Here is a 19,529-nt window from a genome sequence, read left to right as displayed (position 1 = left end):
TGGATATCTTGAGAAGTGAATGTCTCTTGGTCAATCCATCTTCTTTTAATCATGAGCTTCATCAGTAAATATTAAGAAGAGATGAAAGTTAGCAGAATAGAAGGATGACATGCCCAACATGTCAGGAACACGAAGCCTTAGGACCTCTAATCAGATGCTCTACCGTATATCACCTAGCGATATAAGAACAATAGGTTTGTATAGCACCTTCTTTCCTCATTTCAGTATTCAAAACCTTCCATTATCTACCCTATTATTATTAACAAAATGCAAGAGGCTCAAACAGGTAAGGCACAAACAATGTCTTTGCATGGAGGACCGTAGTAGGCAGGATTCGAACCTGCGAGGGGAGCCCCAATGGATTTCGAGTCCATCGCCTTAACCACTCGGCCACGACTACAACCTGACTGCAAGTAGCTCCCACAGTCATGTCTTTAAAATGAGCGTTTGGAGTAGACATGAAGAAGAAGAGTTTTCTGTGTGGGATTAGCGAAGGTATATTTGCATATATATTTTTTACATGGTGTGAAAGGATGTTTAGTGAAGGACAGAATGGCAGGAGTAGGTGTAAAAAGGAAAGCGATGGGGGAAACTGTATAAAAAGAAGTGAGGGAGTTTAAGGGAGAACTTGAACACAAAGTATTAGAGATGTGAATCAGAACCGTAATCGGTTCTGGTTCCGATTCAAATCTTATAATTTTTATCGTCCATCCCGATCTGATAATCAAAAATCCCACCCTGACCCTTTAAAACTGACCCCTTAGTCTCCCCCACCCCCCGACTCCCCAAAAACATTTTTAAATTACCTTATGGTCCAGTGGGAGCACGGGGAGCAATCTCCCGCTCTCGGGCTGTCGGCTGCGCTAATAAAAATGGTGCCGATGGCCCTTTGCCCTTACCATGTGACAGGGTATCCATGCCATTGGCCGGCCCCTGTCACATGGTAGGAGCACTGGATGGCCCGCACCATATTTAAAAATGGCCCGCCAATAACGGTTGCAAATTAGCTACCCTGAATATTGCCTGGTGGAGCCTACAGTCATGTTACTGAGAGATACAAAGTTGACCTAGAGGATGTAGTTGTGGCTGAGTGGTTAAGGTGATATAATTTAAATCTATTGGGGTCATCTCATGCAGGTTTGAGTGTTGCCAACTACAAATATTCATACTCTGCAGTGACATGGACTGGTTGAAATTAATAGTATGGATGATATGTGCTAGCATTTTATAATCTGCTGTGTAAGTAAGAGAGAGCGAGAGCATTGTGTGATTGAGAGAGACTAGCCAGAGAGGTGACATGTATATGTGTGAGAGAAACTGATCAGGGAGATGACTTGTATGTGTGTGCTTGTGTGTGTGAGAGAGAGAGAGACTGGTTGGGGAGATGATTGGTGTGTGAGAGACAGAAACTGATCCTGAGGGTATGGGTGTGTGTGTCTGTGTGAGAGAGAGAGAGAAGAGACTAGTTGTGGCCCCTAAGGAAGAGGATTGTGAGGACAGCTACTGCTGCTTCTGGTGTGGCCTGCAAGGGAAAGGAGTAGGAGAACTGCTGGAGAGGATAAGTAAAGGTGGCTTTTTAAGATCATTTTTCTTGATTAACTATCATTTTAATTATTGGGTAGTATGTGATATGTCTGCTGTTTGAAATATTTTATTGGTGTTTGGTAAAGCTTTCAAAATTTGCATGAGTCTTTAATTATTGAATATTCTATTCATCAGCTGTTTTGAAATTATTTTATTTGTATGATTTTATAATTATGATTAATGATTTATATATCTTGATTTTATTGATTTGTTTCCCTAGGAATGGTGAAATTTTTGTTTTTCCATTGTTGCACTCTATAGAGTCTGGCGTGATGCGTTTTACAGTTCAGTTTTTGTCTGCACATTTCTATTTATACTTTATGTGGCTTTATTCTGTATTTGGTGAGGGTCTGTCTCTGCTCTGTGTGTGTGACCATGATGAGAGATTCTGCTAGCATATAGTGTCTGTATAGGGATCTATAGCAATCAGGTTTGTTTTGTTTCCTCAGTAGGTGGTGTATTGGTATTCTAAACCAGTGTAATATTTACCCTTGCTTTTTCAAATGTAGGGTTATTGTTGTTTGAGTCCTTGGTGTTATTACTGTTATGTTATGATGGGATTGCAGTATAGATTTTTTTTTTAATTCTTTATTTATCAATTTTAAACAATTATAGACAGTAATCATACTTGTCAATGATATGGCAATATTAGAAATGAACTTCTGCCTTGTATGTCCCTTATGAAAAATGTGTGTAACTCTTGTGTTCTCTTGCCTACTATTTAGTTTAGAAAATAGTTAGAAAAAAAAACTGAAAGGTACAGTTGCAAAGGCTAAAAGTGTAAAACAGGTGTGAACACTGATTACAAATACAATCTTAGAAGCTCAGTCCAGAGGTATTCCATGCATTTAGAAAAGTGAAAGGAAAGCAAAACAATTACTAGCATGGTTAAAAGGTGAGGTGAAAGAGGCCATTTCAGCCAAAAGATCTTCATTCAAAAATTGGAAGAAGCATCCATCAGAAGAAAATAGGATAAACCTGTTGTCACACTATCTCACAAGTTATCATGTAAACCGATGTGATACTCATGTTTGAATGTCGGTATATAAGAACAAATAAATAAATAAATAAATAATAAGCACTGGCAAGTTAAATGTAAGACGTTGATAAAACAGGCTAAGAAAGAATTTGAAAAGATGTTGGCTAAAGAGACAAAAAAATCACAATAAAAACCTTTTAAAATATATCCGAAGAAGAAAGCCTGTGAGGGAGTCGGTTGGACTGTTAGATGATCGAGGGATTAAAGGGATTAAAGGGGCACTTAGGTAAGATAAGGCCAACATGGAAAGATTAAACAATTTCTTTGATTCTGTGTTTAATGAAGAGGATGTTGGGGAGATACCCATTCCGGAGAAGGTTTTCATGAGTAATGATTCAGATGGACTGAACCAAATCATGGTGAACCTAGAAGATGTGGAGGCAGATTAACAAACTGGAGATAGTAAATCATCTGGCCGAGATGGTATACATCCCAAGGTTCTGAAAGAACTAAAAAATGAAATTAGAGACCTATTTCAATTAATTTGTAACCTATCATTAAAATTCTCCATTGTACCTAAAAATAGGAAGATAGCCAATGTAACCCCATATTTAAAAAGAGCTCCAGGAAACTATAGACTGGTGAGCCTGACTTCAGTGCTGGGAAAAGTCGGGGAAACTGTTATAAAGAATAAAATCACAAACATTTAGATAGACATGGTTTAATGGGACACAGCCAGCATGGATTTACCCAAGGGACAAAGGTAAACCAGTAGATGTGGTGTATTTGGATTTTCAGAAGGAGTTCAACAAAGTTCCTCATGAGAGGATTCTAAGAAAACTAAAAAGTCATGGGTAGGAGGCAATATCCTTTTATGGATTGCAAGTTGGTTAAAAGGAAACAGAGAGTAGGATTAAATGGCCAATTTTCTCAGTGGAAAAGGGTAGACAGTGGAGTGCCTCATGGATCTGTACTTGGACAGGTGCTTTTTAATACATTTATAAATGATCTGGAAAGAGGTAGCATTCATATATCTAAACCAAAATATCTATTTTCCACCCTGCACTGAAAACAACAAGGACAGTACAAAGAACCTAACACTTATGAGAGCCTGAAATATTTTATGAGTTATGGAGATGTGAGGGGAAAGTGAGGAATGTTACTTTCTGTTCTGCATCATTATGAAACTGGTATATGTTGATTGGAAAATTTAACAAAGATATATATATTTAAAAAATCAGCTAAAAATACATTGTGCAAGCCTCTGTGTAGTGCTACCTGCTCTGAGGGGGACGATTCCCACCCAGGGGTCTGCAGCCAGGTAACTACTTATGTACCTAGCTAAACACCGTTGCATAATGTCCTTCCTATGCACACTCAAACGCAGTGGAATCTAGGGCAGATTGGACAGCACGAGTATAGGAGAATGGCAGGGTCACTCTCACCTCCATTTAATGGACACCAGAAGAAAACTGCGGTGACCAACATTCCCCTTAATTTCATTTCTACAATAGAGGCCTGGAAACTGAGCTCCAAATGTGTTTTCTCTTCATTGATTATTTCCCATAGATAATGAGTATAACTAGTGAATACATAATCCACTCTGGAAAAGGTGAAAATATCATTATTTCTACTAAGCATTAACTTTACGATTGTGTGACACTTTCTCCCAATATTTTTCTGAATGGCAGTGAATGTCCATTGACAATGTAGACTCTGTCTAACCATCCCTGAGTATACAGTGAAATTGAATAAAACACCTTCATGCCAAAGATTTTATTTCATGGTATCTGCTTCCATACCTTGGTGCTCTCTATAATAATAATAATAATAATAATAATAATAAACCACACTTTGGATTTTTAGCCTGCCCCAAAGCAGCTTACAGCACGTTTAGAATTCATGTACAATCAGTGCAATGCTCTCTGAGCATCGTTATCATGATGGAGCAGTGGTAGACTTGTCAGGGATTCTATGGCAGGGCTGCTGCACTAGAGTATGATGTAGTGTGACCAGAAGCCTTTCTTGCACAGCTGTGGCAGACTGCATTGACATTTACAGACCACATATGCTTGTTCTCTTTGCATCAAATATCTGCCCAGAATGGATGCTCATTGACAAGGGAGCCATGACTTTGCCAATGCCATCTTCAGTGATGTGACTGTTGGGACAGAAGTGATCAAGTATTAATCCTACCTGTAAAGAGCTCAGCTTCCCTTGGAAAAAGGAAGAGAGCTGGTGGACATAGGGAACCTAAGGTGTTCTGAAGGTTGGGGGGTGGTGCAGTAGAACAATTTTTCTGGGTGGGCTAGAGGGCAAAGGGAAATTATGTTGGGGCAGGTGGAAGAGTCTACTTAGTCACTTTGTGAGGGTCTTTAGAATTAGTTATCTAAACTACAAAATAATATTCTATATGCCACTGTACTACAACAAAACATTGTATTATTCTATAAGGCATTTCACTCAACTACACTATAATATTCTTAACTTAGACGATTGAACACTTCATAAAGGATTAGTAGAAACTAAAAGACTACAGGAGAACTTGGACAAGCTGGACATGCAAGACTATGAAGAAAAATCACAGTTGAAGGTAAAAAAAAATCTAACATCTTCTACTTGGATAGGGAAAATGGCTACTCTAGTTATAATTTACTATATAAATCTGAAATGGACTTACACATCAATAGAGACACTAAAACTCTTGATAACAATATCCAAGTGGTAAAAACAGAGGGCTTCCAACCAGGGAAGCCAAGGTTTAAATACCACTGATATTCTTTGTGACCTTGGGTGAGTCACTGCACCCTCAATTGCACCAGCTACAAACTTAGATTTGAGCTCTCTAGGAAAAGAAAAATATCTACAGTAAATTAATATAATCTGTTATGAAGTGCTTTAAAAATGGAAAACAAACAAAATAAATAAGGATAAATAACATGGTTCACAGAATTATGTCATTGAAATCTATGGCGGCGAATGATGTGGTTAGGAAGGTGATACCATTGAAATCTATGGGGTAGATTTAAAAAATCCTGCGCGCATAAATCCTCCCGGATTTACTCGGCAGGGCACTCGCGCGCCGGTGCACCTAGTTTGCATAGGCCGCCTGCACGTGCAAAGCCCCGGGATGTGCGTAAGTCCCGGGGCTTCGTAAAAGGGGCGGGAGGGGGCCTGTCTGGGGGCATGTCTGGGGCATGTCTGGGGCATGTCCGGGGTGGTCCGGGGCGGGTCCAGGGGTGTGGCAATGGTTCTGGGGTGGGCTGAGAGGGCGGTCCCGAGTCCCCCGGCACTGCGGCCTGTGCCGGGGGATGCCAGGGTGGCATGCGCAAGTTACGCCTGCTTCAAGCAGGCGTAACTTGCCCAACAAAGGTAGCGGGGGGGGTGGATTTAGGTAGGGCTGGGGGGTGGGGTAGATAGGGGAAGGGAGGGGAAGGTGGGGGGACACGGAAGGAAAGTTCCCTCCGAGGCCGCTCCGATTTCGGAGCGGCCTCGGTGGAACGGAGGCAGGCTGCACGGCTCGGCGCGCGCAGGCTGCCGATTTTGCACAGCCTTGCGCGCGCCGACCCCGGATTTTATAAGATACGCGCATATCTTATAAAATCTGGTGTACTTTTGTTCGCGCCGGTGGCATGAACAAAAGTATGCACGCGCGTATGTTTTGAAGATCAACCTCACTGTGTTAGAAATCCTTCCCAGAATCCCCAGCTTTAGATGCTCACTGCATGGCAGAGAACTGCCAGAGGGCACACTGACAAGTATGCAAGTAAGACCTGGTGGAGGAACACACAGGCATACTTGTGCATCAGCACACACGATGCTGCGCACATTGAAGGGAGAGATGAGAATTCACCTGCTTATGATGTCACGCACTCCAGACTACTTAGCCTTCCTGAACCTAGAATCTTTGCCGTGGCAGCAGGTTCCTCATCTTTGTCTTCCTCGCAGTGTGCCTGGTTCTGAATTCTGCCTGCTCTGGATTATTCCTGCCTTGACCCTGACCCAGTTATTGGATTCTCCTCACTCACTTCCTGGCTTGATCCTGGACTGGTTACTACTGCATGCCTCATCCCCAAATTTTATTGGATCTCACTTGTCTTGGGCCTTGACGTAGCATCACAGCAAAGGGACTCATACATTCACTGTTCCTGTTTGTCAATCTGAAAGGGCTTCAGAATGGCTGGAGTGCTATCCCCAGGAACCAGAAGAGGGGGAGGGCCCATCCCTGATACTATGGAGGGGAATGATGTGGTTCAGAGGGTGATACCGTTGAAGTATATGGAGGTGAATGAGGAGGGTGATACCATTGAACTCTATGGAGGAGAATGTTGTGGTTACATGAGTGATACCACTGAAATCCCATTACATATAATATATAGATGTTTATATTCCACTTTTCAGCACTCAATCTAATTTTGTACCTGAAGAAACAGAGGGTAAAGTGACTTGCCCAAGGTCACAAGGAGCAACAGTAGGACTTGAACCTTGATTTCCCCTAGTCATAACCTGCTGCTCTAACCACTAGGCTACTCCTCTGAGAATACTTCCTGTTTCATCAATCACAAGTGTACAAGATATTCCAACTATGTACAAAACTCACAGCTCCCTTGCTGCTTCTCTGCCATGTGAGCTGCAATTGGAAATTTTCAACCTGAGAAATCATTTCCCAAAGGAGTGCATAGTAACTGTAAATACTTCTACCTGTTGAGGACAAATCTGATACAGATCTTTCAGTTACTAATCATATGAGGGTCATCACTGATTGTGCATGGAATGATGGACATGGAATGAGGAGGACCCTGAAGGTAAGGAATGTGTGAGGGATGTTCGTTATTTGCTCTTGAATCCTACTCAGCCTCCATCTATTCTTGCTTACAATGGATTAAAGTGTTACATTAAGAATGAACAAAATGAAGAACAAACGGGAGATGATGGAGGTGACAGGTTCTTTCCATAATAGGCTTAAATTAGTTGTGACAGAGGCTTTATGTATGGAGGCACTGCAGTTCTGAGAGTGAGGCAGTGTGTGATGTATGCAGAAGAAAGGGAGCCGAGGGTTTTATTACTAAAAGGTTTCTCTTAAAATAAGTAGGTGATGAGGCTGGATTTTGAAATGGAGAGGAATTTGGTGAGGAGAGAGAAGGAAAGAGATCCAGAGGTGGAGAAGGCATGAAGGAAGAAGGGCAGACAGGAGTGGTGTCTGTGCTGTGGGCAGTGATAAGTATAAACGAGCAGAGGAAGAGGTGAGGGCTGAAAGATAGGGAGGAGGACATTGGAGAGTAGGACTAGGAAGGAGAGGTTTAGGATTCTTTGAGATGAACTGTTGAGACAGACTGGGAGACAATTCATGGCCTTGAGAATGGAGGAGACAGAGTCGAGACTCTGACCTTGAAAGAACTTTGAGCAGTAGCAACCAGGACTGACGAACATTGCTATGGAGGAGACAGAGACCCATATATGAGAGGTTCCCATTAAGGAATTTATTTAAGGTATAGGAGAGTGATTTGGGTCTTGATTCATTTGACAAGATCAAAATGTGTCTCTGCAGAAACATGAATAGGCAACTTTTGGAGTCATTTATCCAAGGAAATAGCGATTTGCTCCGAGTAACTTGGGCCTGTCTGAAATTGCCATCCTATAAAAAGGGAACAATTCTTTATCGGTTTCCAAAGCACAATGTCCCCTGCTCTCCTCCCCCAGCATTCACACAAACAACAGACAAAGCCCACCGGTGATGTTATGTTGTGCACTTCTCCAGGCACTGATTTTGAAAAAACAGGTCTCCTGTGAGTTCTTGTGTAATTTTTAATTAATATTTAGGATTCAAAAGTTTTTATTGTTGAGCTGTGAATCCTGGGGAGCAACAAATATGCAAGCGTAGGCAGGGAGACTTGGCTTGAAGGCTGTAGAGTGCACCGTGCATGAACGAAGCATTCAGATCATGACATTTTCCAAAGCCTTTCACCGGGTAAATGCTGAGTAACCTGAGTAAACCGGATGCATGCGAGCTGCCTGGCTCTTACCCAGATAAATGCCCACATGGTGCTCCGTGGCTCGGGACTGTTAGCCGTATTAGGAGAACGCATTTGCGGAGTTTTGGTTAGGTCAGAGGAGAGAAATAACGCCATAGATGGGATTTTCAAATCTACGCACATTATTTTAAGGACAAAATGTCTCTGCAAAGCTTAGGGAGGCAAATCTCTCTGGGTCCTTTGCCCTAGGGTGATATTTGAAGGGAAAGGATGCTCAGACCTTCCCTTTAAAAACTGGTGCAAAGCTTGTGCATAAAAGCATCCAGAGATTTTGCATCTACGTGGTTACTTTTCAAAACTGTCTCCATGAAAGTCATCCCAACTTGTGATACAGTTTCTGAACCCAAGCATATTGATCCAAGGGTGGCTAAATGTCCAGGTAAAAGAAATATAACCAAGCAGTCCAATATTTACCCCACTCTTGTAGAAAATAATTAAGATAGGAAGAGGGAAGTTTCATACATCATCTGTGCCATGCCTCCTCGGCCTTGTACACAGAATATTTATGGATTGTAATCATAAACTGCCCTCCATCCTACCATAGTGGTTTTTAAAAAATATTTTCTCACAGGACAAGCAGGATGGTAGTCCTCACAAATGGGTGACATCGAGGATGGAGCCCTGTACGGAAAACTTTTCTGTCAAAGTTTCAACAAGCTTTGACTGACACTAGCACACTGGGTGCACTGAGCATGCCCAGCCTGCAATTATCCCTGTGAGCCACAGGTGTCTCCCTCAGTCTTCTTTTTTCCGCTCTGCAGTCAGCATAGCGGTTGGAGCTAGGGATGTGCAGAGCAAAATTTTATGTTCATATTTTTTATGTCCGAAAGGGGGTCCCACTTGCGGCCAATATGGACATAAAAAAAATCCAATGAGTTGGGTATATGTACATATGTGCAAAAAAAAATTTAAACCCCCTCACCCTCCTTAATCCCCCCCCCAGACTTACCACAACTCCCTGGTGATCGAGCGAGGAGTGAGGACGTCATTTCTGCAATCCTTGGCGAGAAGCATGTGACGTCGGTGGCACGTCGAGTGACGCGGCGTCACGTGATTCCCGGCTCGTTCGCGCCGGACGGCTCGTTCGGCCCAAAAATAACTTTTGGCCAGCTTGGGGGGGCCTCCTGACTCCCCCAAGCTGGCCAAAAGTTCTTTTTGGGCCGAACGAGCCGTCCGGCGCGAACTTGCCGGGAATCACGTGACGCCGCGTCTGAGTGACGCGGCGCCACGTGATTCCCGGCTCGTTCGCGCCGGACGGCTCGTTCGGCCCAAAAAGAACTTTTGGCCAGCTTGGGGGGGCCTCCTGACCCCTTCAAGCTGGCCAAAAGTTCTTTTTGGGCCGAACGAGCCGTCCGGCGCGAACTTGCCGGGAATCACGTGACGCCGCGTCTGAGTGACGCGGCGCCATGTGATTCCCGGCTCGTTCGCGCCGGACGGCTCGTTCGGCCCAAAAAGAACTTTTGGCCAGCTTGGGGGGGCCTCCTGACCCCCCCAAGCTGGCCAAAAGTTCTTTTTGGGCCGAACGAGCCGTCCGGCGCGAACGAGCCGGGAATCACGTGACGCCGGCGTCACTCGACGTGCCGCCGACGTCACATGCTTCTCGCCAAGGATTGCAGAAATGGCGTCCTCACTCCTCGCTCCATCACCAGGGAGTTGTGGTAAGTCGGGGGGGGGGATTAAGGAGGATGAGGGGGTTTATATTTTTATTTTGGCTCAACAATCGCGATTTCACACATATCGAACATATCTATGTTCGATATGTGGGAAATCCGATCGTTTATGTCGAATCAATTTTTTAAGTAAAAAAAAAATATGAGTTGCGTTTTACTAATGCGGTCAATCCGAATGCACACCCCTAGTTGGAGCTCTGTGAGGATTTTTTAACTAATTACCTCATGGAAACACTTAACTTTTCACTTCAAAAAACACTTTTCCCTGCACAGGTCTCCCTCCGCGTACGTTTTTACGACGCTCGGTGAGTACTAATTCTTATTTTTCGGTCGGTTCCTGTCACTATCTTAAGGCTGTTAACTGACTGAAGCCTTCCCTTCCCCCATTTTTCAGTTAGCTTTAAACAGCTTGCGAGTATCTCTGTGACACTCTGCTTGCTTATGCTAGTGGGGTAGGGATTTTTTCCTTAACTTTAGGACCTCTGTAGCTTCAAGTCCTTCGTTCCCTGGTACCCTCACGCAGTCGATACCCTATCGCTACACCGGGACCCTCCTAAACCGCCCTGGGCTTTTATATGTCATCAGCGCCCCTCCCCCCACGGTGCCCTGATGCCTTTATCCATGTTTTTTGCTTTTCAGTGCTACCAGGCTTTTTCCTCCTACGCACTGTTTTTTTCCTTGGGCTTCCTCGGTGCCGTCCCTACCCGGATGCATGCCATTGACGCACACGCTGTTAGTCACTGCCATGCATACTCGGGTCGCCGCCACCGCTGCCCGAGACACTTTTTAATGATCCCAGGGTCACTTCATCGATGCCACCCCCCCTTTTGGGGATGCCATCGATGCCCCATCCTCCCCACCGATGTCCAGCCCTTTTCCGTCGGTGGGCATCGGTGCCACATCGATTCGTCGGTGGGCATCGATGCCGGATGGTCCCCATCAGTGGACATCGGTGCCGGATGGTCCCCATCGATGGACATCAGTGCCGGATGGCTTGTCCGTCGATGGCATTGGTGCCGGATGGCCGTCCGTCGATGGCATCGGTGCCAGGTCCTTTTGCATCGATGGACACCGATGCCCAGGTGTTTCATCCATGGGCATCTATGTTAGAATGCATCCATCGAGGGCAGTCGATGCCAGGCTGCTCCCATCGGTGAAATTCGATGCCCAGGTGGGTCCCATCAGTGGGTATCCATGCCGGCTCGATTCCGTCAATGGGCGTTGATGCCAATGCCAGCCTTATGGCTGGCATCGATGCCCATGCCGATTCCAGGACTGGCGTTGATGCCGGGATGGAATTCATCGACTGGGAGATCCATGCCATCGATTCCATACGTGTCCATATCGATGCCACCGACACACGTGTCTGGGGCACCGATGCCATGTACACTTGGAAATCTGAGTCTGTCCAAATCGATACCGTCAACGTCTGTGGCCCTATAGTTGATGCCCGTGGCCATGCCACAAACGGCATAAATGCCCGCCTCCATGCATCGATGCCCTCGACACCTCCGTTTTCCTTCGGTGTCCTTGACGCCCTATTGATTCGACTTCGACTCAGTCGATGCCGGTATCTTTTTCAATAACGGCAATGTTTTTTCGATTATTCGATTCCACATCGTTTCAAAGATACCTATGCCACTGCTGTCAGTGCCCGTCACTGTCATCATTCTCCTGGCCAGTCATCGACGATTTTTCATACCCATTTTGATGATATCCTCGAAGCCCCTTAGGTTGCCTTCAATATCGTCAATACCGACATAGCACCGCCACATAATACCCTCGCCTCCTTACATTGCTCCACGCTTTGGGTTCTTTTTTAAGCCCCGTATTAGCTTAAGACACTCCATTGTGTCAGGAGCAGAGCAGGCGTGCTGACAGTTCGTCATCGATCGCCTTCCAGGACGACGAGGGCTTCCATCTCGGCGCTGGGGAAAGACCGGGCCGAGCACCGTGGCACCCATCATCGCCGACATCGTGATCGTCAGCCGCTGACGCCATCCAGCACATCGGTGCCATCCTTCTCCAGGCTGGACAACGCTCGGGCAGAGCGACATCACCACTGCCATCAGCACTGTTCTTACAGTTTTGGCAGTCCTTGGTGATCCAGAACTTCCGGATCCAGGTCCGACAGCTTCTGCATTGGCGTCACGACACATCGAGCCGCTGTGACGAGGGAAGGGAACATGAGTTCCGTTAGGGCTCCTCTGTTCCTGGCGTGCCCCACCGTCAAGTGGTGTGGGACTATGGCCATCTGTTACACTTAGCAGTCTAAACGCCACTCACGCCTGGCCTGTCTCCTCTGTAACCTGTGCCACCATACCGGGTTTCAGAGCGAGATGGACTTTTACGTCCCCGGCCTTACCCTCGAGGACTCCGGAGACCGTCGGAGTCAACAATCTTCACCGGCTCGTCTTGCGGCGATCCACGTCGGATGGTAAGTACCCGCTTCGGCGGCATTCCCATAGAGTTGTGTTCTCCCATTCGGACCGTGGTTCGAAAAGTTCTGGGTCATGTGCCTTTTAGAACTGTATTAGTGTCACATATCGCTATGTTAGCTATGTTAGCCACAATATCAGGAGAACCCCTCTATCTTCTTGGGATTGCAGCAGGGCTTCTTCTCTTGTCAGTAACAAGTCCCTGTGCCGACCAATGCTCTGACTCTTGGTTCCCTCCCATCCAAGGTCCAGCTGCATTGGCTGATCTGCTAAACATGAGATTCAGCAACCATTGCCCCATGTACAAGTCCACCTTGAGGCCTGGCCACAGGTCTCAGTGTCTCCTTGTACAGCATACAGAAATGCGGGTACCACTTACCGCTCACACACCTGCAGGAGCCTACATGATATCCTCCATTGGGACACCTCCTGGTCTCCCATCTGGTCAGATATCAGAGCGGCCACCCCACCTTGTACCAAAGTCCCGGTACACTCCCCCAGGCGCTACGAAGTGCAGAGGGGAGAAGGGAGGGGGGTTGGGGAGTTTTAATTGCACTATTCTTTCTTTTAACAGAAAATAGTTACTCTCCACACATCCTGGACCTAAGAAAATCCAACTTTCTTTAGACGTCACAGGTACAATGGTATCTTTGGTTACCATCACTCCATACTGCAGTAAGTACATTATTTTAATGTTTCTATGTGCTTTATGGTGAGTCAACATTACAACCCCAAGCTCTGCCGCTGGCACCAGCTTCGGTAAGTGAACTGTCTCTTGCATCACTGTTGGTGAATGCTGTTTTCTCTGCGGAGTGTAACATCATTCACTTTCCTTGCATAGACTACTGCTAACCACTTTCAGTACATGCAAGGAGCTCTCACTTTTTTCAGGACTCACTATACATTTACTAACTGGGATTACTGTCACTGCCATAAATCCCTTCTGTAACACTTCTGGACACCACAGTCTTAAGACCCTCTTGTCCAGCATGCGCACAGACATTCTGATACATTGTTAAATGTCCCTGCGCATATTTTCCATAACCTCAGCCTTTCAACTTTTCATGGTTGGGCTATGGGGTTTCTTCCCACTATGCATTTTTCTCATAATTCAAAACTGCTATGGGTTATATTCAGTGACATTCTATACTCAATGGACCTAAGTGGTTTCATTGCTTTCGTCCCTGATTCTTATCCCAGTTCGAACTAGGACCTAGTCTCCTTCGACTCATGCTCGCAATTCCTTAGGGTTATAAAGTTTCTCCTGAAAGCTGTCAACCCATTATGCATCTATTGCACTCCAGCATAGTTTCTCATAAACTTCCTGGACGTTGCACCCATGAGTTATGCCCTTATGCCTTCCAATACTGCTTTTGCAACAATTCTTTGTGCATACAGACAGACAGCATAGGGACAATGTGCTTTCCAACTCATAAACACGCATTACCTCTTAGCTGCTCTGCTAGACAGCTGCGCAGCTCTACCCTTGGCCCTTGTTCACTTCATGCGTCCTTGGGCCACATATCTAAGAGATTTAATGAACGCTCTATCAGACCTTCTCCACGTAGGTTCTATCCTCTCGAATGGTCTCAATTACATGTGTACAGGGCAAATCTTTTAACGCTGAGTTTAACTAAACTTTCCTCGGCGTCTGCATCATTCCATACGATGCACAGGTTCTGCTCCCTGCACATGTTTCCTATGCGTTCCCTTAGATGCCTTTTCTTCCATCAAAGGCCTCTTCAATATATCTCTTCTGCTGCCTCTCGTAGCCAGCATTCTTCTAATGTTGAACTGGGATGGGGTTCAGTATTCTTTTCCCCACTCCCTGACTGAGATCAGTATGCTTTCCCATACTTCTCAATCCATCATATCAGTAACCTTTTATTCTCTCACCAGTCAGTCCCAAATCATAGACTTACTGATGTTCTTAGGTTCTGGTAGCGTCACAAAACCTTCTAAACATAAATCTTGCCGTTTAATATGGCAGGCTTTACCTCCTGACGCTAAAAAAAAAAAAAAAAAAGAGGTATTACCCCTTTTACTTTTCCACCATTTTTTCTTACTCCCTCGGATTCTGTTCTCCAGACATCCTCCACATAGATACACCTTTCTCTTAGGAGGTGTATCGTTTTGGGAGTTGGGTTCCCGTTTTCGGTAATCCTCTCTGAGTCGGCTTACCATGGATTATCCACTGATCAAGCCGCCTCTATTTCTCTAATCACGGAATGAACATATATATTCTCCTTATAAGTCTCATACATTCTACGTTTGAGCCTTTCCATTCCTCTCTTCCTCAGTTTGGCAAGGGAACTTCTTTCCCTCTTAATGTCATTCCTGCCAGCAGGGTCCGTGAGTTATGCACTCTTTCCATACTCACCTGACTCCGTTCCTCTGCCACTGAGTAGTTCTACGCATTCAACTTTCTATCCTTTTCAGGTAGATGTTGTATCTCCTTTCCTCAGGAAATACTCTATTAATTTTTCCTAACCTCTCTCTCTCGCCCTAGGGAGAGACTGGGTTTTCCACATTCCTGGACAGTAATGCTGCGCTTACATTCTATCTACATTGCACTGCATTCCATGTGAATTCCACTTGACTCTTTCCTTCATGCAAGGGTCAAGCTGCTACTTCCAGTGGCCACACAGACCTAATCCTTCTGATTAAGTGGTCTATATTTCCTTTCCTACCAACAAGCAGACATTTCACTACAACACTGTGGGTATCCACATACTGTTGTGTCCGTCTTAGCCTTAACAGCTTCCCTTTGGTTACTGCTGCTTGTACTTTTTTATCAGGTTGCAGCCTGGAGTTCTCTCCATACCTTCGCAGCCTATTATTGCTTACATTTGACTAGCCGGCATGCTCCATGTTTGGCCAGTCCGCCTACTCTTACTTTTTTCAATTCACTACCCAACATCCTTCCACGAACCCATTATGGTGTTGCGGATGCCCTCCGTTCCCATTTCCACCTCAGTCGTTACGCCTTTGCGCATCTGCGGTGTATCTGGTGCATTCCCGGGCATCCTCAGCTCGGTACTCACCAATTTGTGAGGGCTACCATCCTGCTTGTCCTGTGAGAAAGCAAATGTTGCTTACCTGATGTAACAGGTGTTCTCACAGGACAGCAGGACGTTAGTCCTCACGAAACCCGCCCGCCACCCCGCGGAGTTGGGTCTGTATACTTTTATTTTAGTTTCGCTTGCGCTTTTTAGCTATAAGACGAGACTGAGGGAGACACCTGTGGCTCACAGGGATAATTGCAGGCTGGGCATGCTCAGTGCACCCAGTGTGCTAGTGTCAGTCAAAGCTTGTTGAAACTTTGACAGAAAAGTTTTCCGTACAGGGCTCCATCCTCGATGTCACCCATTTGTGAGGACTAACATCCTGCTGTCCTGTGAGAACACCTGTTACATCAGGTAAGCAACATTTGCTTTTTGTGCGAAAAAGATTTTTGTGTGAAAAAATTTTTGTGTTCGTGTACTTAAAATCAGCCAAACGTGGCTCAATCTTCCTCGATGTATCAAATCTTAGACACTGGGATTCACGGTTCAAATATTTATTTTTTTTACCACTCTCTGCGTCTATGTAACAGTAATTCTTAATGATTTTTTTTAAACCACTGCTCAAACCTTCGACGCTTTCTGCGTCCAAACTTTAAACATCCTCAGCGAGAGTTTAGAATCACTATCAATAATTATTGCCTCTTTCTGCTTCTGTGTCACAATGATTCTTAAACATTTTTCAATGGCAAACTTCAGTCCTGTTTTACAAACGTTAAACACCCTCAGCAAGGTTTATTCACATCACAAAGGTTTATGACATCACAAAAACAGTATCTTAGATATGTTAAGAAAGCAGAATTAGCACTGCTACTGTGCAGTGATGAACACAGAAATAATTCATCCATAGCATCCTTCACTATAAAGTACATCACTAGGAAGCTGAAACCAATTGACATCCATTGCATGCCGTAATTAATATTATAACACTGTCCCTGATAACCTATGAAATGCACCTATTGATATGTTTCCTACGCTGTCCTCACTTGTGATGAATGTTGTGCATATATGATCTCTCCTGTGTTTATTTTTGATGATGCCTTAACAGCATATGAAGTTATTTCACTCTGAAGCAGTTTTTCTGAGGAAAATATGACTTATGTCAGGGTTGAATTAAAAATAAAGCATGCCATGGATGAAACTTGACTTTGGCATCTAAGGAAGGATTCTGTGATGTTCTAATAACATTTGAATATGAGTTAAGCATTAGAATGTCTTGTGATTACATCTAGGAACAGTCACTTATGATTTAGCATTAGTGATGCTAGAGATGTGTAAGGCTTCCCTGAGAGATCTGCTTTAATAGATGGAGGTGGCCTTTCACTTTTAGGGACCTTGAAGTTCATCCCATTTCACTCAACCTGAGATTCTCAGTGTCATCGTGATAGAAATCGTTTAGAGGAGGGAGGGACTGCCAATCCAATGCCCATTGAGAGGAGATAGGAAGCACTGAGCTCCCTATCCAATGTTCACCCAGCAGCAGAGCAGGTGCCCACCTGGCACACTAAGAAGGAGAGGAATGGAACTGAGAATCAACATCAAGCAGTAGATTACAGGAATCACCAAGAAGAAACCTCAGTAGAAGGCTGGAACCTTCTTAGTTACCACGAAGCCCACACTAATATCCAGGAGGGAACAGAGGGAACCCCATAGAGAGATTAAAAAAGACACAGATTTTATAATTGGAATTTATTTTCTGCATGTGGGAAGCTACAAGAAAGAAATGTGCATAATGCCAAATTATTCATGTTGAAAATTTGATTCAGTAAAATTTTATTTTGGAACACCAGTATGAAGTCCCAGCTATTTACTGGCACACTGAAGACACAGCAATGGTCAGCGCATTGGCCCTTGAGAGTAAATCCTTCCCCTCACAATGGAGCATTCACTCCAGGGAGCAGGGGCAATGAGACAAGGGGTTACAGAATGATGTGTGGCTCTTACCTATTTCAAAGTTTATAATGACACATTAGGGATGTTAATTATGTTTCTTACTTGATTGTTTAAGGTTACACTATTTGGTGTTATTTAGCTGATTAGTGGCTATCTCTGCCCCTCTCTTTTTCTACGTTAAGGTAAAATCTTAGTCAATGCTTTTCAAAACTGACCCCTTCATACTCGCCCAGCTGACTCACCCTAATGGTTCTTTCTCTGTTCTTTCTCAGGATATGGGTGAGCCAGAAGGCTCTCAGAAAAGATGAATGATGTCTTCCCGAACTCAACATCATCAACATAACAAACAAGTAATACCCAAACATGGGCTATTTAAAGAAGACTGAACTCTGTGGATGGACCTCGCCTTTCAAACTGAATAACTGTGTGTGTCCCCATGCAGCATCTGATAGCTTCCCCCTCATATGCATCTAATGAGATAATTTCTAATGATGACTATTTATCCTTAATTTCCCAGACCCCAATCAAAGAGGAAAATCTCACCACAGTGACAGAATTCATCATTTTGGGGTTTCCTGAATTCCCTCAGCTACAAATCCCCCTTTTCCTTCTGTTCTTACTGATTTACCTGATCATCCTGATGGGGAACCTCACAATTATAACCCTGACGTGCCTGGACCCTCGCCTGCACACCCCCATGTACTTTTTCCTCTGTAACTTGTCCTTCCTCGATATCTCTTACACATCACTCACGCTCCCTAAACTGATGGACATTTTCTTGAGGAAAGGGAAACATATTTCTGCATTTGTATGTTTTATACAAATGCACTTTTTCATCTCTTTATTAGGTATAGAATATGTTCTCCTTACAGTCATGGCTTATGACTGCTATGTGGCCATCTGTCACCCCTTACGTTACACTACAATTATGAATCCCAGAGTCTGTTTATTGATGGTCACAGGAACCTGGATGTTTGGGTTTCTGGGACCAGTGGCATATACTGTTCTCGTATCTCATTTCTCCTTTTGTGGGTCTATTGAGATTAATCATTTCTTCTGTGATCTCTCCGCACTGCTAAAACTCTCCTGCACCAGTACCTTTGCTGTTGAAAGTATAACTTACATTGCTGGATTTTTTATAGTACTGCCCTGCCTCATCTTAACCCTGACATCCTACGTCTACATCATCTCTTCCATTCTGAGGATCCGTTCTGCGGAGGGGAGACGCAAGGCCTTCTCCACCTGCTCCTCCCACCTCACGGTCGTTATTCTCTTTTATGGGACTATAATGTGTTTGTATATGAGGCCAACATCCATGCAGTCACTGGATCAAAACAAGCTCTTTGCTCTGCTGTATAATGTTTTAATCCCCATGTTCAACCCCCTCATTTACAGTCTGAATAACAAAGCAGTAAAAGAAGCCCTACAAAAAGTATTTATTAGAAATCATTTTAAATGAATGATTAGAAGAACATCTGTGTTTGTGACTGTCAAATGTCAGGGTTAACGAAAAGACAGCAAGAAATGTGTTCTGTTCAGACCCTCCGTATAAAATAGGAGGTGGTGAAGACAAGCAGAGAGGATCCTGAGTTTTTAAGACTTGAGGGCAATTCCAGTGATAAGCTGGACTCTGGGGCATTGCACCAGGAATGGAATGGGGCAGATACTAGATGGGTCTCATGGTCTATTTCTGTTATCATTTTAATGTTTCTACATTTTTTTAAAATCTCTTTATTAAAGGCTAATCTCACATTATGCTTTGTACTTATGAATCCCAAAAATTCAAAACCAAATTGCCTAGTGAGGTTACTGTCTCTCATAAAGGGGTTACCAGTTATTTTTGCAGAGTCCTTAATTTGTGGGGATACAAA

At 44.3% G+C, this 19,529-nt stretch overlaps 1 protein-coding gene and 1 non-coding gene across 2 annotated transcripts; one reads left to right on the top strand and one right to left on the bottom strand.

Annotated features, from left to right (window-relative positions):
- Positions 1 to 319: 319 nt before the first annotated feature.
- Positions 320 to 400, bottom strand: TRNAS-CGA. Its single transcript has one exon. It is a non-coding gene; the product is annotated as a tRNA-Ser (tRNA).
- Positions 401 to 18,093: 17,693 nt separating this feature from the next.
- LOC115077624 (olfactory receptor 1019-like) lies at positions 18,094 to 19,117 on the top strand. Its single transcript, XM_029579919.1, has one exon. It carries the CDS (start codon positions 18,095 to 18,097, stop codon positions 19,115 to 19,117), a length of 1,023 nt encoding a protein of 340 aa, XP_029435779.1. The 5' UTR covers position 18,094.
- The last annotated feature ends 412 nt before the right edge of the window (positions 19,118 to 19,529 follow it).

This window comes from Rhinatrema bivittatum, chromosome 16, assembly GCF_901001135.1.
Source record: "Rhinatrema bivittatum chromosome 16, aRhiBiv1.1, whole genome shotgun sequence".
NCBI lineage: Eukaryota > Metazoa > Chordata > Amphibia > Gymnophiona > Rhinatrematidae > Rhinatrema > Rhinatrema bivittatum.
Note: the sequence above shows the minus strand (reverse complement) of the source record. Positions and strands in the feature narration are given on the sequence as shown.